The sequence below is a fragment of the Vipera berus genome (assembly GCF_964194415.1).
Source record: "Vipera berus genome assembly, chromosome: 9".
Taxonomy (NCBI): Eukaryota; Metazoa; Chordata; class Lepidosauria; order Squamata; family Viperidae; genus Vipera; species Vipera berus.
In genome coordinates this window covers 9,144,607-9,166,958 of record NC_138212.1, presented here as the reverse complement: position 1 = coordinate 9,166,958, position 22,352 = coordinate 9,144,607, and the positions used below count along the sequence as shown (strand labels likewise).

The 22,352-nt window shown below is 41.8% G+C and overlaps 1 protein-coding gene across 1 annotated transcript; it reads right to left on the bottom strand.

Annotated features, from left to right (window-relative positions):
- Positions 1-317: 317 nt before the first annotated feature.
- Positions 318-18,539, bottom strand: LOC308671799 (dual specificity tyrosine-phosphorylation-regulated kinase 1B-like; the record flags this gene model as incomplete). Its single annotated transcript, XM_081334259.1, is given in 12 exon segments — positions 318-4,152; positions 4,293-4,399; positions 4,552-4,855; positions 5,443-5,583; positions 5,891-6,037; positions 6,309-6,595; positions 7,759-7,906; positions 9,526-9,714; positions 9,991-10,110; positions 10,606-10,751; positions 18,414-18,506; positions 18,509-18,539. Coding segments are annotated over 12 exon segments (2,109 nt in total). The 3' UTR covers positions 318-3,756.
- Between the last annotated feature and the right edge of the window lie 3,813 nt (positions 18,540-22,352).

The window sequence follows — 22,352 nt, the reverse complement described above, 5'->3', positions numbered from 1 at the left end:
TCCACGAGTCATAAAAGAGCCAAGGTTGCCTACCCCTGGCCTATAAGAATATGTGACAGTTGTTCTTATGGACCTATTGTCAAGACATTAGATTGAACTAGAAAAATGTAGCACATATTGTGTAGGAATTATTAACTGGAAAAGGAATATGGTCAAAAACATTGGTGTGTGTGTGTGTGTGTGTGTGTAGCTTCTGTTTTTGCCATGAAAAACCTGCTTGTGATTAAACTAATTACATTTTCATGTAATATCCTCGCAATGAAAAGAACCATTACATTAGCGACCACAGCAATACATCAAGAGTAACGATAGCGGAGTCCAACATGTGGAATTCTGTATTTTCACTGTATATAATCAGACAAGACTAGAAGTTGGAAAGAGAAAATCAAGCTAACCCAATCAAAACAGTAATTATCTCAAACACACACCCTGAAACACCGGGGATGTCACCCATTAGTCAAAATGGTGAATTAAAAATGAAGGGACTTGAGCAGATTAGACATTAATATCCTCAGCAACCCTATATATAGGCTATGATTTGTACAAGCTAGGCAAATTGCAAATTTCCATTTTCTTCCCTATTTGTCACTTTGAGGTACAAGATGGTAAAATAGCTCTCCTCAAGAACCAAAAATACGCTATTGTTTTTGTTTCCTATCCACCAAAGCAAAAATACAGGTCTCATGGCATAAACCCAGTGGGGATCTACAGTGAAAGACTGACAGGTAGATGGTGTATAACTGGTTAACCCAACATGCTACCCTTAATCCAAATCTAAACAAATCAAATTATGACTTAGTACAATGTGTGAACCTCTCCTATGCTTTTAGTAAGTCCTTGCCTTTAACCACATCAGCCCAGGAGAAGAAACAGCCCTATCACTTTTTAAATCCAAATGGTTTTTAAATACCCATGTCAAGTTTATGCTACAAGTCTTCTTGCTTACCCAAATTAACTTTATAGTGTTAGGGATTGTATTTACAGCAGCTTTTATCCCCCACCACTCTAATTTGAACTTGTTTAAAACCAATCTCCATGGTCATTTTTAAAGTCCCCCAATTAAAACTCGGGCATAAACACTCAGGCCTAATCCAGGTAATTTGCAATTGAACCACTGAAACAGGAAAGTCAACGTTTCCTTTAGATTTCACACTTTTTCTTAGATCTGTATCTAACGGAAATTAACAGTGACTCTTTGCAATGACAACCTTTCCTTGGGTGGGGCAAGTTAAAATTCAAGAAAGTTAAAATTCTACAGAACTGAGAAATCATTTCCTTCCCTTGTGCACCTGCACGGACTACCTACTATTGTGGTTCCTCATTTCAAGCTTGTAAAATATTCGTTAAAACACAGCAAGAGCTGTGTTTGCAGTTACAGCTATCCTGTGGTAACTAGCATTTCAATTCATTGGTACCAAGATAATCACACATGAGGCAAGTTGCCGAAGATGAAAACTAGTTCCTTCCTTTGTGAATTGTGTGAATTCATTCTGAAGAATATAGAGGGATGAATGACAAGGCGTGAAAATGTGAACTCCATGGTGGGGAGGGAGAGACAACAGGTAGGCAAGCAAGAACACAGAATCCTTTGATGCTCATTTCTAAACATTTATCGTTTAAGGAGGGCGGGCTTGCTAGCTAACAATACATTCCCAAGTTTAGTTTAATTCTAACTAACTTCAGCTCAGAATCAGCACCCAAAACTGCAGGGCGTGCAACTTTTGTGATGCTTGTTGCTGAGTGGCAGTGCCTGAGGGTTCCGTTTCCAGTAGAAAGTTCTTCGTACAAGTATCAATGAGTGCCAATTTAATTTTTTTAATCCATTGTGGAATTGTTCTTGAGTACGGTTGCGACTTTCTTTCCAGTTAGACTGCCTATAGCTATTGATGTCTCCATAGTTCTCCTCCCTAACTGGGTATCTACGCCACTCCTTCTCTGCGGTAACACGTCTTTCAAATTTCTTTAAGTAGCAGCAACCTGTGCAAGGTACATACCTTGTTGTAAATAACACAACAAAGCCTTACCAGTGAGAAAACTTAAAATACCATAAACCTGCGTAGGCTGTGAAGTATGCTTTATTTCAGCTTTCTCTAGGTGGCAATGGACACTAGAGAAAAACTGCAGCGTCCTCATTCCAACCATCTAAAATCTAATGAGCTGCCTCTCCTCACTTCACCAGGTCTGTTTGCACTTCCAAAGCTAGCCTTTATGGCGGATTTTCAGGAAACTGGATCCTAATATCAAATGTCAAGCTACAACGTACCTGTGTGTATGTGTAATGACAGCTAAGCGCAAGGCTAATATTAACACAGTGTGTGAAACCTGTAGCTCTCCGGATATTGCTAAATTAGAACTGTCATTATCTCTGGACATAATGGCTGAAGCCCACGGGATGGGAACGTCACAAGTTTCTTAACCCTGATCCACTGGAATGAGTTTCTAGACTAAAAAAGGCTGTGCGCCATAGACAAAAGCCACATTCAACCACTTGATATTTCCACTGAGGCATCACCTTTGGTCTGACTTTAGCCAGGCCTGGAACTACGTGTCCTGCACTAGAGAACAAAGAGAACATCTCGTTCCAGAGCAATCTGCTGGTGCTACAATACTAACACAAAACATCTCTAACTCTGGTCAGACACTAGCACTTTTCTTGACTGCATAGTATGATAGCACTAAGCACCTGGTGAGTAACAAGAAGCAAGTGGAAAGTGGAGATATGTTCTCCAAGAGACCTTTGGCCTTGGTGCATCGGTTTCTTGCCTATCCAACAGGGAAAGGGAGGGAATGGGAGGGGGAGGGGGGAATACCCATATGAAGTTAATATATTGGTGCATGCTTGGGTGCTAAGGTTAAGGACCAATCTCAAGTGACAATGAATAGTGATATCGGGTCACATCCCTCATTCTCTGCACAGCTTCCAAACTTCCTATTCAAGAAAGCAGAATCAGACGACTGTGCAAAGATGCAAGAGCTCAAGTAAGGCAGAGTTAACAGTTCACAGCCATGGTCCAGCTCAGGTCCCACTTTGCCACCTTTCCTAAGGTAGCCTGGCACGTGTGGTTCCACCCAAGGATGTCAGAGCACAGACCTAGGCACTATCCCCTGGCATACACATAACAAGAGGCAGGTCCAAGATGGCTGTGCATGAGTCAGCATAAACATTCGCTGGTTGGGGCAACCCTTTTATTTCCAAGCAGGGAGGGAGTTTTAGCAGCAATTCCCATGGGACCACACAGGCCACCAAGCCCATCAGTCCATGTAGTGCACAGGAGTCTGTCTGTCCGTCCAAGCACAGAATGTTGAAATCTCTCGCACCAGGGAAGGGAATGGCTGGCAGGCCACATGTCGCTGAGTGAATCAAGAGGGGCTGTGGCCAGGAAGGACCGCATGTCAGAGAAAGCACTGACTGAAAAGGGGGAAGGCAGCATCCAGTTTGCAAGGGCGGCAGGATGCTGGCTCCACATGCTTCCCCCTCTCAAATCCCCCCTCCCTCCCTTGTTCCCACCCAGTTATGCTTACCACTGGCAGCAGAGTCCTGGGTAGTAGCAGGACCTGGTCTCCAGGCTGGCCATAGCCAGGCAACCGACCCATCCCACCCCAAGTCCTGGCCCACTCAGATTCTCGCATGTGGAGAAGTGCTCTATGGGCACTAGTTCCCTGCCCTACAGTTAGTCCCGGCCCGTCCAGGCTCTGGTGCAACAAAGGAGTGCTCTCGCTGGGCACCGGCTCCTAGCCTGCCGGGCCAGTCCATCATCAGGAGCTGGCAGCGGTGCCCTGGGGCACACAGACGCCCATCAGTGCAGTCTCGTCAGTGTCTCGGTGCCCACGGCCACGAAGTGGGTAGTTGAGGCCAAGTCCCTCAGGGCGTGAGCCGCCAGCAGTCCTAGTCCGGAAGGCCGAGGCGCCCAAGTGCAAGCCGGAGGAGCCCAGCCCGGTGGGGTTGCAGTCCAGATGGCGAGGGCCCAGAGACACCTCCATGGCCTCCGGGAGTGGAGGAGATAGCGGGAGAGGAGGGCGCTGGTATGGAGGATGCCCGCTCGGGGGGAAACATGGCATGGCCTGACTAGGTGTGGGCTTATGAGGTAAGATGTGAGGAATACCCTCGTTGTCACCGCTGGCCCAGAGACGCATCTGCTGCTGAGGAAGCGCCTACAGGAAAACAAGAGAAAACAGGGATAATTATAGAATGGATGGAGACACAGGAAGGGGGTAGCGTCGTTACTTTTAGGGCTAGGGTTTCAGAGAAGACCCGCAACCCTAAATGGCTGGGGCTTGATATCTAAACATACCTGGGGACTCTGCATCTCACAGTCAGCATGCACTGTGCCCATGTTGCTGTAGTAACGATTGCTGTAGCGGTAACCACGGTTGTCATTGGAAGAACCACTGGAACCACCTGTGGGAAGACAGAAGAGAGGAGAAAAGAATACTCGTCAGATGGAGTAGTATGAACTCTCTGAGCTGAAGATGGAACTGGAGTGCTGGGAACGTAAGGAGGGGAGGGAGAGCTAGAAAGAAGGGGAGGGGAAGGGAATGAGGGATACATACCCGAACTGGACACAGAACTGGTGGTGCTGGTGGAGTGGCTATGCTCTGTTCCCAGGCTTGGCGAGGTGCTGGCACTCGTATTGGTGCCCTCATCAGCAGTTTTCTTGAAAAAGTTATGCTGCAGGGCATAGAAGGGAGTGATGCGGCTACGGGGTTCATAGTCCAGCATGCGCAGCACTAAATCCTTGAACTTCAGGTAGTCGGAAGGCGAATGGCCCTGCTCTCCTGCACGGCGTCCACCTGGGCCCCCACTCTCTACCCCTAATACTTCATGCAGCCGCCGTGTCCCTGGAACCTTGTAGTCCTAAAAGACATCAAGAAGCAGGAAAATTAAATGGAGGTTGGAGAGAATGTGCGATATTCATTACTGTACAGAATCAAAATGTTTTCTTTTAATGTAAGTTCCACCAGAAATAATGCCCTCGTCTCCTTCAAGCAAAAGGCTTAATGTGACCCTAAAAGCCAACCCAAAGAACAGCAGGATGGCTGTTTGAAGTTGTTTCCCACACCCACTTTTGCAGGCAAGAAGTCTGAAGGGGGAAAAAAAAGACCAGAATATGAGCAGAAAGAGAAAAGAGGATTTAATCAGCAACTAACTGTCCGTGTATTTTCATCTCGTTACTTTAACAAAGTACTCCACAGGAAACATGCTAGAATGAAGAATTTCATCATGAAAACCCATTTTTTTTCCAGTGTCCACCTTTAAGAGGGTGTATTAGAGCAGCCTTACAAATATTCTTCTCCTCCTCCTCCTCACTTCAGATGCATTTTCGGGCACGGATATAACACAGCAGGTAGACCTTTAGCGCAGTTGTCTACTTTTTCTTGAAGGGCAGCAGAACTAGGAATCAGAAGAAACCCCAAGAGCCAAGAGTCATGCAGAGTTATTACCTTCCTGCCATCTTTGCCCCGCCGGAGGACCCAGCCCCCCTCGGGCAGCTTCTCAAAGTATTTCCGAGCCTTGGGAGCCTGCTCCAACATGTGAGGTGGTGGCAGTCCCAGCACCTCCACAATCCGGCTCATTTGATCCGCCTGCAAGAGAGGAAAGGGGGGGGTGTCACAGGATCAGAGGCAGCCGGTGACAGCCACAACCTTGCAGACCTTATCCCCCGATATGCATTTCTGATGTCCTTATTTCTTCAGTGACCTCTGGAATCCATCTATTCTATAGGCTTACTGACTGAGAAAACTGGTCAGGGCGCTCAGACACACCCATCATTTTTCACTCAGAACCACCCAGGTTTTGCCATGCTTGGCCAAGCTCTCTGACTAGGACTCCCGACAGAGTTTCAATTCCGGTGGCTGGGAGTTGTTCTTTGAAATGTAAAGACCACTTTACCTCATTGGCCCCACTGAAGAGGGGCTCTCCTGTATGCATCTCCACTAGAATACAGCCTAAGGACCACATGTCGATTGCCAGGTCGTAAGGCATGCCTAGCAGCACTTCGGGCGAGCGGTAAAAGCGGCTCTGGATGTACTGATAGATCTGCAAGGCCAAAGATAAAGAGATGGTCAAACGTCTGTGATGAGAGTATCAGAAAGCCAAGGCAGACGGGATTCCTCTCTGTGGTTCTCTTGTCAAACGGTGGCCGAATCAAATGAACTCCCAACTGGGCAAGACCAAAATGCTGAAGATCTGAGAACCAGGGGGCCTCTTCGAGCTCAGAAAGGGCCAAGGTGAGCCGACAGAGAGGTGTGTAAGATCAGGCCCCGGGAGAGAGTTTCAGGGGGCAGGTTAGAGCGCGAGAGTCACTTACACGCTGGCCCAGCTGGCAGGAGCTGCCAAAGTCCACGATTTTAATGGCGCTGCGTTTGGGGTTGCAGAGCAGGATGTTTTCAGGCTTAAGATCACAGTGGATGATGCTGAGTTCAGGTGTCGCCAGGAAGAGCAGTGCAGTACATAGCTGCTGAGCAAACTTGCGAGTGAGATTGAGAGAGACGCCACGGAAGTTGGTGTTACGGAGCAGGTCATAGAGGTTGTAGGACAGCAACTCAAACACCAGGCACAAATGGCTCCGGAACATGAAATGACGCTTCAAGTGCACTGAGGACGTAAAGAGAGCAAACTGGTATGACAACACTGCTAGCCTGCTACAACTCTCGGTTAATTCTTTTGACGGGATCCCACTGAAAGAACCCGGTTCATAAAATACTGTGTTCAGTAATAAGTACCCTAAGGTAAAAGGTAAAGGTTCCCCTGCACATGCGTGCTAGTCGTTTCCGACTCTAGGGGCTCATCTCCGTTTCAAAGCCGAAGAGCCAGCGCTTGTCCGAGGACGTCTCCGTGGTCATGTGGCCGGCATGACTAGACGCCAAAGGCGCACGGAACGCTGTTACCTTCCCACCGTAGTGGTCCCTATTTTTCTACTTGCTTTTTTATGTGCTTTTGAACTGCTAGGTTGGCAGAAGCTGGGACGAGTAACAGGTGCTCACTCTGTTACGCAACACTCGGGATTCGACCCGCCAAACTGCCGATCTTCTGATCGACAAGCTCAGCGTCCTAACCCACTGAGCCACCGCGTCCCTTAATAAGTACCCTACTAGTGACAAATTTCTTTCTACAGTAGGGGGTCCCCAAACCCCAGGCCATAAACCAGTATCTGTCCGTGGCCTATTAGGAACCAGGCCGCACAACTGGAGGTGAGCGGTAGGTGAGCAAAGCTTCATCTGTATTTGCAGCCGCTCCCCAGTGCTAGCATCATAGTCTCAGCTCCACCTCAGATCATCAGGCATTAAGAGTCTCATAGGAGCGCGAACCATACTGTAAATTGTGCATGCGAGGGATCTAGGTTGCACACTTCTCCTTCCCTCCGGTCCTTGGAAAAATTGTCTTTCACAAAACTGGCTCCCGGGGCCAAAAGATTGGGCACCGCTACTCTAGAATAGGGGTAGGCAACCTTGGCTCTCTTATGACTCGTGGACTTCAACTCCCAGAATTCCTGAGCCAGCACTGGCTCGGGAATTCTGGGAGTTGAAGTCCACAAGTCATAAAAGAGCCGAGGTTGCCTATCCCTGCTCTAGTCTAGAGGATCATGTCAGTGAAATCTTCTCTTCTTATCAAAAGGTATGCTGTTGGCCACTTCTCTCCACCCTGTTTTTAATTAAGTCCTCCAATGCATGGAAACTTCTCATCGACCTCCAGTCTTGGCTACATATTATTTAATGTTTCTCAACCAATTCCAGAATCTCTCTCCCACAAAGTCTCACCAATGTAGTATTTCATCTCCGTGTCATGCTGGTTCATGAGCTCCAGCAGCCGCAGTTCAATCTGAGCCTGACTTAGAAATGCTTTCTTGTTCTTGATAATCTTGATGGCTACCCATTCCTGAGCCTGTTGATCGTAGGCCTTCACTACCTGCAGGGGCAGAAAAAAAAACAGTAATAAAATTACCTTGCATTTATGCTTATTCTTTATTACTTTGGTATATGCCTCCATTTCTGAAGACCCCAAGTAGCTTACAAATAACAGTGTAAAATTAAAGCACAACCAATCAGTATCAGAATGAAAAGGAGCTTGAAGTGTCATCATTTGGACCGCAAAATCTCCAGGGATCCCCAAAAGCTCCTCCTAGAGCAGTATTTCTCAACCTCAAAAATTTTAATAGGGGTGGACTTCAATTCCCAGAATTCCGCAACCAGCATGAGTGCACATCCTGTTGAAACTCCTTAGGATTCACTGGCACAAACCTAACTCATACGGTATTGCAAGATGAGGCCTCGATCAACTCAGATGGCCCTGCCCAGACTTCACTAACTCTGAGTGAAGTAGGCTGATTGGATCCTTTAAATGCTACATGAAGCCCAGCAGACAATCTGGCTTGGTTTTTCCCCTAACAGGGCTACTGCTGTATGGTGTTTCACAGATTCAGTAACAGTGGAGAATATCCTTCACTGCTCTTACAATCCAAGTGTAGGCTGGAACTTGAGACTTTACCTAGGTTCAGTCACATGTTTTTCGCCTTACACCACAGTTGCTCTATGTGACTCTTAAATCATATAATCTCCCAGAGCTTCTCAAAGTTCCAATAAGCTCTCTTAAGGTGAGCTTACTCAGAAGCAATTCTGTCAACCCTTGCAGCTGCACTCTGTTCCCCCGGGTTTAGCAAATATTCAGTAGTGCTGTCCACTGGAAACCAACAAGAACCATTAGGCACTTGGGATGGGCCAGTCAAACAAGTCTTTCCTCAAATAAGTGTGGGGAGCCAAACAATTCCATAGTAACCAGAGAGTGATTCTATCCCTAAGCTGCATCTTAGCTGCTTCAAAACCAAAAATCAAATAAAAAATCTGAACATGTAGCCACCCATATGTATCGGGGCCACAATCTTGAACAAGTCCATGAATGTCATAGTGGTCATGAATTCAAAAGCTGCATCCCCATCTCCCAATGAAGGAAAACTAAAATTCCAGTACCAACACACCTAGGTAGGAATAAAGCTGGTGACAGGGAGTCTAATGCCGTGTGAATATCCCTAGCTTGTCACTAAGGTCTAAAGCCACAATTCCACCATGTACCATGTTAGTAGTTAACTCTTAATTTTCCAACAACAAATTTGGGAATTGGAAAAGGAAGCATAGCTTAGGATGAGGTGGAAGTACAAATCCTAGTCACTTACAGGAGACAGGATCTACAGCCTTACAGAGACAAATAACCAGTCCACATAATACTGTTTTGTGACAGGCAAAAATTCTGTGGGATTTCAAGCAGAATGCTTACACACCCTCCTTTGGAATGCAAAGTGGTGTTACGTAGCATTCAAACCACGTGCTCTACCACTGGCCAGTGGCTCTTTCTTTCTGGCCAGATTGAAGGTAATTTGCTGCCATTTCTATACTGTCTTCAATCTGATGGAAGACGCTACCTGCAGCAAAGGGGGTTTTCCAGCCCCTGTTCACAATGGAAATGAGTACAGCTCCACATAGGGTTACAGTTCAGATATAAAATTATTTTCTTTGCTGCCCACATCCTCTGACCTGTCCAAATGATCCTTTGCCAATGAGTGAGTCTATCTCATAACGTTCTAGCCAGCGCTCGCCATTGCGGACAATGTAATCATAGTTGTCATCATCATAGCCTTCGTTGTGCACTTTCCGTTCCTTTTTGGTACTTGTGTCCTCAGGTGCCACCTGCAAGGCTCGGCGTTTTTTCTTAGCATAATAGACCTGTCAATTATAGCAAAGATCAGGGTGTAACTAAAAACCAATCAACCACCCAATTAAACAGGAAAAAGTGTGTATGCATGTGTACGCTGTGCTTCTTAAAAGATGAAAGTTACTTTTTCTCAGGGCAATGACTGAAGGTCTCAGGTTGTCTACTGAGAGAACATGGAACGGTTACCATCAACGTATAAAATGAAGGAAAAATGAGTCTGGAATTTATGACATTACTGCTCTTCCTCATTTCATATATTAAGCAAAGCTGTCCTCAAAAGAACTTACCTCATTGATATGCTTGTATGTTTTGATGAGGTCCACAGAGAGCTTGCGCAGTGGGGCTGTAGCAGAGTCCCGAAATGTAAGTGGGATCCTTCTCTGCAGAATGGCCAGGTCTGGCATGATCTATGGAAGAGAAATAATGAAAAGACAACAGTTAGATATGCTGTAGGTATAATTCTAATGGAACTGCCACCCCTTACCGTGCAGTTTCCTTAGGAGAAAAAAGATTCACAAGGGAAAGAGTGTGCAGTAATGATGTTAAGATGACCGAATTTTGATTTTGGAATATAGAGCCTGTCACCAAATTTCAGCTTCTTCCAGGAGCTTGACCAATTTTTTCTTTCAGTTGGAAGTTATGGCTGATACTATAGAAGCCATTTACGTCCTCTGGAATTTCCATCCATGTTCCTTGGTTTACAGACTGAACTAGTGCCTGGATTCTAACGGCAGGTGCTAAAAACCAGGGCTTCAAAACTGCAAGATATGCATGCAGATTTTGGTTGGAATAGCCACAGATCGAAAGCAGGAAAACTGCTAAGTTTAACTGCATGCTTCCTGACGAGGAGCTGAATGGGAGATGTCTAAGGAAGGCAGAGTCAGGATTTTCCAGGGAACTACCTGCTGATGCTCAGCCATGGTCTGGATGCTGGAGAAGGGAGCATGGCTGTGCTGGCTCGACATGATTGTCTCAGTAGGAAGAGAGCGGCCCAGAGAGGCAACCTGGCTGCAGGGAGGCAGCTGGCATTGTGGGGTGCTGCTGCCACCTAGAGGACAAAAAAAAGCCTAGATGAAAAATATTGCAAAACATGGTTGTACTGCCCCAAAATAACATTATGCCTTGACCGCAAAATGAACTACAGTTTAAGAAGAGAGTCAGATTATCTCCATTACAATTTAGAGTGAAGATATTTAGTTCTATTCCTAGCTTTTCTGTAGGAAAGAAGGAGGGGTGCCAATGGATCTAATTTCCTAAAATAGCCCAGAATGACAATAGAAGTACATCAAATCGTTATCTATTAAGTACATTTTTAGTAATACTGAAAACCACAAAGTGAGGGTCCAGCACATACAATTCACTATTTTAATGCTCATTATTCCCTAGCATTTTCTTTATTTACCTTGACTTCTCTTTATATTTGCCAAACAAGAAGAATTTATTTGTGCGGCTTCAAGGTATTGCATTAAGAAATAAATGACATGTCTTTTATTTTTCAGACTGAGTACTTCTAGAAGTAACTACTGAACAGCACCAAATGGGAAACTTGAGGGACAAATACGAGATGAATGAAATGTTGGCACCGAGATTTAAAACCACAGAAAAAGGAAAAGAGAAAGAAAACGCATATATCATACCTCCCAGAACATTTTTAGTACCTCATTCAGTACAAAGATGGCTTTCAACTATCAAGCAATACAGCCTGGCAGGTATGGTGTTAAGACTCTATCCATTAAGATTTGGGTTCAAACTCCATGCTCAGTCCTGAAGGTTACTGGGTGACCTTCAGAACAATAACTGTCATTTAGTTAATCCTCCTAGAGCAGAAGTGGGGAACTATGGCCCTTTTATGACTTGTGGAATTCCTGAGCATGGCTGGCTCAGGAATTCTGGGAGTTGAAGTCCACAAATCATAAAAAGGCTGTTTCCCTACCTCTTTCTTAGAGGTTTGTTAAGAACAGGGTGCCAAATTGCTGGTCCACGAGCCGGATGTGTCATGGCGAAACCGCGCCCACCCCATTGCTGGCAATGGGGAAAAAGTTGCGATATGTGACATGTCACGTGACGTTGCTTGTTTGACACCCCTGGTTAAGAAGATCAAACAAAGGAAGACCCAATATATAGCCCTCTGAGCAAGGTTCTTCAAACTTGGCCTTTTATGACTTGTGGACTTCAACTCCCAGAATTCCTCAGCCACGCACGCTGGCTAAGGAAATCTGGGAGTTGAAGTCCACAAGTCATAAAAGTACCAAGTTTGAAGACCCCTGTCTTAGAGGAAGGACAGGATAGAAATTTAATCAATTCTAGGCCTCGAAAATGAGTTTCTCTTTACCTGTTAGCATCAAAGATACATTCCTGAGGACATCCTATCACTACTGTAATGGGATTTTGGAAAGGGAGGATTAGAGGATCATAGGTGCAGACAAGAAAAGCAGGAGGAGAAACTAAGGTGGGGCCAAGTTTGAAACACATATAGGAGGGGCAACAAGTAGAAAACGAGAAGAAGGCATAGAAGAAGGCATTTACATTAATTTTTGGTGAATACCTCTTCTGAGATACATTTTCTGGTAGGCTGGGACCACAGGGATTGAAACAGATGATTCGGTGGGCCTTAGGCAAGAAGCAACATTTTTTCATGCAACCAAACCAAATTGCTTAGGGCCATGCAAAATGTTCAGGTGATGACTTATTTCAAATGAGATTCAATTGAATACCCTTTCAAATCAAGCCTATGATCTGAGGTGTCTTCAGATAGCTTTGGAGTGATTTGATGATGATCTAAAGATTCTTTGCAGCTTCTGGCTTTTGTAGTTTTAAATATATTTTTCCTTCCATAAAAATGACAAAGCTGAGGAGCAAAGTAGTAGAAGCGACTGGATTCCCTGATGGTGACATGAATAGCTGGGTAGTGAACTATACCAACAAACGTCCCAGCAAAACAGGTGGTCTGAGAGTGGTGAACCCATTGATCTTTGATAATAACATTTTTAAAAACAGGTTTTTGATGTTTTTATTTCTAAACCAATTCAGGAAAATTCTTTATAGTCTGTTTTCTCATCCCTTGCAGACTGTTTTAAAAGAAGTGAAGGGGGAATAGTTCAAAAATATATTGCAATTAAACCCTGTAAGGTAGCTAGACAAAATTTTGCAGGTTGGTGTCCTCTAAAAGATCTATCACCACAGCTATTTTCATCCCACTCTGCAAATAAAGTAGCTAAAAGTTTTAATTCCAAGTTTTAATCTTGTTGCTTCTAAATCCTGAATCTTACATGAAAATCAAATCCTGCCATCTTCAAATACTAAATCTTGAGTTTGTATCATTTTCTAGTTGTTTTATGCACCCCTACACATTTTAACATTAGTTTTATTTATTAAAACAATGAAATACAAAAGAAGAATCAGTATTATGTAGTGATTACACAGTGAAGAAAAAACCCCCTAAATATCTTAAAATATTTAAAATGATCTATATGTAATAACAGAAAAACTGATAAAGTATAAATAACTATATAAAATTAATAGACATTAACATCATTAAATCTAAATCATATAGCAATATAAACCCTACAAATAAGATCACATTTTGAACATAGTTAGATAAAAGAGTTCCCAAGAGTATATGGAGTAATCAGTGTTTTAACTATTTCTGGCACTGCCTTGAGGTTCTGGACTATTGTTTATTGCTCTTCTCCAAGAAACAACTTTTTACTGTCAGTGCAAGAACATTATCAATGTGAATGTGTGGAAATCACTTTTCCTAATACACAAATATTACAAACAGTCCAGACAAGGTCCTGATAAAACACATAATATGATTTTAAGAAGCAAGTTTTACTAGAAAAGTAATGAACAAGAATTCATTGAATAATCTGGAAGTGCCAAGTGTCCATCCTTCTTGCTTCTAATTTCAATCTATGTCGCATATGATATATATGCTGCCTTATGTCCCAGATGCATTTTCCCCATTACACTGATATAAAGATGAAGGCCAAGGGCTCATTCTGAAGCTGTTGCAGGATGTTTATGATCTGGTAAGCCACCCATATTCCCTGTGCAAAGAGGCAATGTCTCCCCTCAGCTGGAAGAGCTATTCTAGCTATCAGCCTCAGCCCCAATCATAGTGGTGAGGGGACTTGGATAGAATTGACCATTTATTTTCACTAGATCAGTCTAAAAGACCTGGACATCTTCACATGGTTCATGCCTCAAAGGCAATAAGGTGCAGAATCACTGTAAGTTACAACTAGCACTAAGAATATAGGCAAATATTTTGTTCTGAACTAGCTACCTGCTCCACATGACATTATAGATAATTTCACTCAACTAGTTCTTGGTCAGCCCATGTGATCTAGCAAGAATTCTAGCACTTTGCTTATTTGACTGAGGAAGGCCAGCTCTGATTCCCACCCCCCTCAGCAATTACTTGCAATTTTACACTAATCACAGCACTTTTTTCAAAGTATTCAAATAATCCCAAAACTTAAAATAACTTAAATTTTGCTCAAATAACTTACATCCATTTGCATGTTATATTAATAAGGAAATCATGGTGTTTTCTAATAATCTGTAAGTATATATAAATGGACTTCTCTAATTTTTAACTTCTCGATGAAAAACGTCTGCAGGACCAGACCAGATTACTATTATCAATTCTTTTTTTTCAAAGAAGAACTATTTTACAGGATACTTTTTTTTCTTCCCAGCATTACTAATTATGAAAAAAATAAAACATGAAGGATTTACTAATATAAGGTATTAATCTAATTATATGCCAAGAGAAGTGGAATTTTGTGCATGCAAGTTCTCTCTCCTCTCTCTCTCTCTCTCTCTCTCTCTCTCTCTCTCTCTCTCTCTCTCTCTCTCTCTCACTCACACACACACACACACACACACAAATTCTCTGCTAGTTGTGAGAAGTGGTAGTGCAGGTCACAGAATTCTAGTTTTATATCTACTGGAAATCTGATTTTGACTTCATTTTCTTCATGTTACTCTGTTATAATGGAATATATACAGCCTTGATATGCACAATACTGGTGAAAATAGTTTTATTTATCTGTCACATTTGTATATTATCAGAATTCAAAAATTCCTAGCAATATAATCTAACATGACCTTAGAAGGCATAACAGTGTATTAGTTCTGCTTTACAGTAAGACCTGCCCTCTTCACAAGAAACTTTTCTAGACTAAAACGGTAAATCTAGGCTCAAATTTGATTCTTAATGATTCACAATACATTCCAAGGGACCACTGTAAGAAGACATGGGACACAGCTGAGAAAGAAATTAGCTGAATAAGGACACATCAGGGGCAGGAAGTAATTTAGCTACCATGTGAACAGTGTTTCTTTGGAAGCTGAGCTAGATTTGTAACACTTCTAAGCCAGCATTGTCTACTCTACACTGACTCAAAGGCAATTCTCTTGGGCTTTTAGGAGATGTTTTCTTCAGACCTATCATCAAAGACCTTATATTAGAGATGCTAGGACTGAACCCAGGGCATAGTCTGCAAATGATATATAGTGTTACAAACTAATGGTTAATTTCTGCTACTTTGAAGTGAAGATAGCCCAAGAATGGATTCCATGGAGCAATGCTGCAGGAACAAGGATCTCAATGAACACTTTTAGACTCTCTGTCAAGTACCGTCCTTCCAATGCCTTGATGTCACATAAGTTGTGAAGGATTTTTAATGTATTGCATATATTCATCCTGGTGGTGTCCCATCCATGGATTTGAGCCTTTACCGACTTGACCTCAACGTGAAAAGTATGCGGCTAGACCATCTGCTGCAATTCAAGGAGGCAAGGCTGTCTGTTTAGTTTAAAATGCAGCCTTGCCTTAAGAGTACCCACGAATAACATAAGCCAGTGACATGTCATATTAGTCAGTAGTCAAAACAGTGGGCTGGAGCTGGCTATGTCTGCACAGCATGTAGGTTCGACACTGTGGGGGAATTAATTATAATGCAATTAATTACAATATATTTAAATCAATGCATTTAAATGTATAGTTGTTTAAATAAATTGGACAAGGATTTGAATCAAATGCTCCCATGTCTCTCAAGATGCCATATTAACATAATATGATACCAAGGGAACAGCAGAACCCACTCAGCACTAAACTAATATTAAGGGAGCCTTCAAAATTAGCACTGAAGTTATAGGCTATCTCTCAGTTATGTTTGTGATTTCTTTCCATTGAATTTTTTTTTTTGCTTTTCCTCAAAACAGAGATAATTTAGATCTGCGCAACTGTTCACTTTGCATATAAAATGCAAATTTATGAGGTTTGATCTTGAGATGGCCGTTACTGGTCAAATCTCTTGTGTGTGCTATTTTAAAAAAAACGTTTAAAATGTGTTTGTTGTGTTTATTTTTTTTATACTTTTTTTTTTGCTGTTCGCCACTCAGAATCACTCTTTGTAAGATCGGTGGCCAGTTAACTTTGATAAATAAATAATAAATAGAATTTATTATTACTAAGGATGGTGCCCCAGCAACACTCAAAGTACTAAGTGCTATTCTTAGATGTGGAAGGGATGTTTTAAGAGTGGCTGGAATGGGTTACAGTAGCAAACATGTTAGAGAGCTAGCTGTTTCTATTCCTAGCTCTGCTCCACTGAAGCACAAAATCCAGTACTGTCTTGGCAAGTTCAGCCCAGCTACCTGCAATTCTTAGCAGGACAGCATCTCTATAACGTTATGCTAGCTACAGCTGCATACTTAGCAACAGGGCTTTGGTACTGCGCTTCTGCCCTGTGCAGACAACTTGAGTTCACAATTCTGGTCAGGCAGAGAAAGCCAAATTCCAACTCAGAAGAGTTTGCTTAACTAAGACAGCTAATTTCTTTTCTCAACCAAAAGCACAGTTAAGTAGGTGACGACGCACTCTTTACTAAACATAATGCAGAAAATGATTTATAATTCAGTCCAATCCTAGGGTTAATTGCAAGTCTTTTCCAACAATAAGCTAAAATGTAAATCATATTTTGATCCTCCAGGATGAATATATTATTAATTGCTATTCATGGTACATATATGACCATCCATGATTGGCTTTATTATGTAGTATGGAATATGGCATTGCAAACAGTACAGATTCTATGACTTAAATAACTGACGATCAAAACCTTTAAAGCCTATGGAGGCACTGTCTCTACCAGTTATGAGTTGCATCACCTCTATGGACCGTACTCTTGTTTTCTCCCCACTGATACCTCACTCCCTTCACCTTTCACACTTTAATTTTACTTTTTAAAAAAAAGGATAGTCACAAGTGAATTCTCAGAAACACAATTCTGGATGCACTTGTACTGTTTATTAAGACTTCTGTATCTTGGATTCTATCTAGCAAACCGGGGCTTGAATATGAAATTAATAAATCTAAGTATAATTTAGACCTAGAAGTATTTTATTTTTAGGTCCAGCCAACAAATGTTCTGCTATTAAACGCAACCGCAAATGGTTTCTTGAGTTTCATATTCCACATGCATTATCTTGCATGTTGAAGCCTATGTCTCGTAGCCCTACAATGGTTTAAGGGCTTTTTGTGTTTGTAAAATAAAAGTTACTCAAGGTGTTTCCCTTTAGTAAAACAAAGTATCTTTCCATATCTTGAAAGGAGGATGTGAACTCATGCATTTAAACAAAGATTTTGTTTCTTTACAGCACTTTTCCTCTCACAAAAAATTATTCATACAATACCATTTTTAAGAAAATACTGCAACCACCTTAACTAAGCAGATCAAACAGTGTTTCCATCAGATAAGTGACAAAGATAACCAGCAATATAATATGCAACTCCCATTAAGTTCACTGCTCATTCAGTCTAAGTAAAATTCTGCAACTGTGATAAGATTCAAAAACTTCCATATATGGAATATTCCTCTGATATAGTAATAATTATAAGCATGATCTTTATGATGCATTGGTGTAGAATTCATCATGTCAAGTCTTAGAAATTCAAACTCAGCCATGTTACTTTTAACTTAGGCATGCAAACCCTAAAGATGTACTGCTATGGTTCATAAGATTTTCATTCTCATTACACTGAAGACAATCTATTCCTTGCATTTCAAGAAACTAGGTCACTTCATCTTAGGAATAAAAAGGCATCCTAACCTAGATTTTAACTGTTAAATAATTTTTAATATCAATTTTACTGTTAATTTTAATCTATGTTTTAAACTTCCTCTCTATATTTTTAACTTTTCTTAACTATCTTGAGTACTTGTCAGAGTAGAAAGGCAGGATATAAATCAAATAAAAAAACCTAACACTTCAGCTAGACGGGGTGGTGGTGTGTGTGTGTGTCAAACTGCCGGCCCATGGGCCAGATGTGTCATGCCGAAATCGCACCCACCCCATTGCCGGCAATGGAAAAAAAAGTCACGATACATCGCATGACATCAAAGGACATTGCGAGTTTGACACCCCTGAGCTAGACTTTCCTCCTCAGAATGCTTCCAGTTTCTCATATTGCTCTTTTATACGGCTTAAAAAATATTTTCACATTACAACTTCCTCTCCCATCTCCTTCAACTGTAAAACAAAATGCCTTTTCCTTCTCTAAATAATCCACTGTCTTTTTGCCCTATGATCATAGACAACTGTATACCTCATCCTCCATCTCCATATTGACCGCTTAGGAGAAGGATATTATTAAATGGCTACGAAGAATCCTTCTGCTACCACAAACAGATCTTACCTGTGACCATTTTTCTGTTGTAGCAAGTGGAAGGCAGAAAACAGGAAGGCTCTTGCCGGGCCCAATGTGTCTGCAATGTCAGCAGCATTGTACAAGACGGATCTTGGTGATGGAGAGGATCACCATAGGGAAAGGCCACTTCTGTTCAACCACATACAATCCACTGAGTTGACAGCCAGGCTTTTTGGACAGTACTCACCCAGGTTGTGCCCCTGAGTGAGTCTTAAAACCACAGTGAGCTAACCCAGAAAGCAGTGCTACACAGCTGTCATTGCAAAGGCTATGGAAGGTCAGTGGGCTTGGAATGCTCTTTTGCCTGGATCAAAGCAAACAGCTGGTTGCATGCCATGGCCAAGTGGAAACTGATCAGAGGAACAGCTGACAAAAGATTTCTAAATGCAGCCCAGAGAAGCCACTAAGGAGAGGACTGAAATGTGCCAATTCTCAACTCCTCTAACAAATGCTTCCTCTAGGCTGCCACTTGCCCCTGGTATTCACATGTTGGTAAAGGCCTGAGCCACAAGATTTTAGGAGACGTATATAAATATTTATTTTCTGCCAAAATAAAGCATGCTGTTTCAATGTATTTTGATAATGTATTGAGCAAGTTCAGCTTATGTTTTATTCAATAAACCATGGTTAAACAAGACAGTGAGCATTAGTGGCACACTCACTTTTGCACGATTATTTTGCAGCAAACTGATGCATCCAAATGCACAAACCTTGCAACTTCTTCGGAGAAGGGCGGGATATAAATGGAATTAAAAAAAAAAACAAACCCAAAAAGTTTTCCAGCAACTTCAAGTTTAATCTGATTGGTCACATCCGATCTTTTGCCTCCCATAAAAACAAGGCTGGTAGTTTTACTATCCATGAAAAGACAAATGCTGCTCTTAAGCAACTGTTCGACTTCTCCAGTGCTAAATTTTAATGACTGACTCACTGATGAGTAAAAACACTATTCAAACAATTAGTGTAAAATATCTGCAGAGACGTAAGGCCTTATTAAACTGTAATGTATATGTTTTGGCATAGACATACTATTGTTACCAATTCACGTATAACCTAACTTCTGAAGAACAGCCTGGCACATAGAAATGACAGAGGCTGTGTCTTGAAAATTCCCAAAGTAAACTTTGCTGGCCACAGCATTGGTGAAACACAATTCCCAAACATAGTCTGTCTTAGGACCTTCTTAAAGGGAGATAAAACTGAAAAGAAACTTTATAAATAGCAAAAAGAAAAAAGAATGGAGCTGTAGGCCAAATTATACTATCTTCCTGGAATTGTCTGATCTCTCATTTTTCTGCTCTTCAATAAATTGGCCCCATCCTATAGTCCAGGGGTAGGCAACCTCGGCTCTTTTATGACTCATGGACTTCAACTCCCAGCTGACTCAGGAATTCTGGGAGTTGAAGTCCATGAGTCATAAAAGAGCCGAGGTTGCCTACCCCTGGACTATAGTCCAATACCACCGCCTTTCCTAAGAAATTTCTAAGAAAGAAAGACCAAGGAGAGCTCATTGGGCGAAGGCAAATGTGCCCTTATCTTTATATTTTGGTATCACAAGAGAGGCATTGTGTATACATCTGAAAGACTTAGAATGTGAAATTTAGTTCAAATCTAACATTGGTGATAATAAAACATCCAATTCTAAATCTGGAAGGGATTCCTTGAAATTTAGTTTCTTGCCTCTGGCAACCTGCTACAATTTTAACATCAACACCAGGTCCCATTAACCCTCTTTCTTAGAAACATCTGATGAAGAATAAGCCAGTAAAATTATATCATTATTAATGGGCATTAAAGATGGGATGATGCTGATGCTGTTTTAACCGTGTTAAACCAAATACAATTTATTTTCTATCCAACCATTAATGCATGGGGTAAAATATGTGTCGTCCCCGTCCCCCCCCCCGCATCTGAATATTGAAAGTCCTGCAGTTTTTCCTACCCCAATGACACCTGATTATCCCTCATATCATTGCCTCTCTATCCTCTGATTAATTCCTTCTAGTATATTAACATGTTTATTTTAAAAAATCTAGCATGCAGAACCTCAAATAAGGTCTTACCAGTGCTAAGTAAATTAAAGTACATGTTGATATATTCTCTGAAGAGACCAAAGAAAAATGAAATAACTTCTGTAGCTAATACTCAATGCCACTCTAAGTATCTGAAGCACGTTCGCCTATCGGGAAAACAGAAGTCTAGAGAACTTCCAATGAAAAAGGTCCCAGTTACATTCCTGGAAGGAATGAAGACTTTTCTGCTTCTTTTTTGCAGGATTTTTCCCTTAACTTCTGGGTCCCTTAAGGCATTTCTGTAAGTCTTGAGAAGGTACTGTGTTTTTCCTGACAGCTTTCAAAATTGTGTCGTCCATACTTTTGCTGTGCCCATGTATGTACTTGCCACATCTTCTGCTAGTGATTGGAGGAATGGTTTCCAAGCCACAAACAAGTACTATCTGGAATCACTGAGATAATATATATATATACTGCACAGTAAAAGCTCCACCTGAACAGTAAGGAATAGCTTTTAGGAAAGATACTAGGATGGAACCTCATGTTTATTTGAAATAACATTATTTTGCCATCTAAATGGTTTCAGAGATGCTTTCTAGATCAAACTTGCATTTTATACAATTTGAGCTGGCAATATGATGAACTCAACTAAGAACTTGAAGCTGTATGCAAATACCACAATTTTCCCAGCTGCCTATTGAATTCCAAACATGTAATCAAAATAAGTACAGTTGTCATTTCTGGAGATCTCTATTTGCTTTCTACCTTTTCATATGTTGATCTCCACCAAGTTTTGAAGCATTGGGGGCAAAAACTTGGAGAGCCAAGGACATGTGTTCATCAAAAAGTATTTTTTAAAAGCCTTATTTTTGTACATTTTCTCAATGTAATCTGGTCAATTACTGACAGAAGAAAAAATGGAAAACTCCTTCCTTTAAATTGGAAGATTACATTACTTTTCTTGCAAAAAGTAAGGTTACTACATCATAGTTACATCCAAATGACCGCTGGATAGCAGAAGAATGATACAGAAAAGCCTCAGTTGCCATCTAGTGGTCATTTGGATTTTTGCCCAGATAATACATGGCACCCTCAACTGGAAACAAAAACACAACATTTTCCATCTTTCTTCTTTAGCTGGCAATTTATCTATTCTCTAGCTGCTTATCATTTGAGTTCCTTGAATCCATGAAAAAGTATGCAGTTTATCAGAGCAGTTCTAATGAGGATCCTGACTCCTGACTAAGACTTGTTCTATAGCCCAACACTAACTAGTGGTAATTAAAAATTACACCTATGCTAGGGCCACCATATAATCCCAAAAGGAGGTGGATGCAAGCAACCTGATAATTAACAAATTAGATTTACTAAATGGGACTCTTCTGATGCAATTTTGGATTGTGTTCCATTTATCAATGAGCAAAGATACACTAGTGTAAAAAAGTGATTGGTTTAGAAACAGCTGCATTAAACAAATCACATCTAAAGAGATAAGAATTTGATGCCAGCACAAGCTGAAAAACTGCACTGCATACCAGTAAAAATTTAAAATTTTAGACTTTCATGGCTGCCGGTGAGTTCTATACATATCAACGTTGCCAGCTCTGCTGCTGCAATGGCTTCTGATGGAACTGTGTAGCTAGTGCAATTACATGGCCCCTACACAAGGAGAATGCACAACAAGCTTTTTGAGGCTGCATATGTCTCTTGTCAGAACACTCTTGCTGTTCAGAGTAGATGGGGGGGAGGAGGGGAGGGAAGGGAGGAAGAGAGGAGAGCTTACACGAAAAGGAGAGTGAGGAGGGGTAAGGAAAGAGAAGCATGTTACAGGCACTTTGCAGCAGAGGAAATATTAGCCAAGGAACCAAACTGCCATGTATGCAGGGTTACCTAGGGGAGTTTCAGTCTGTCAGCC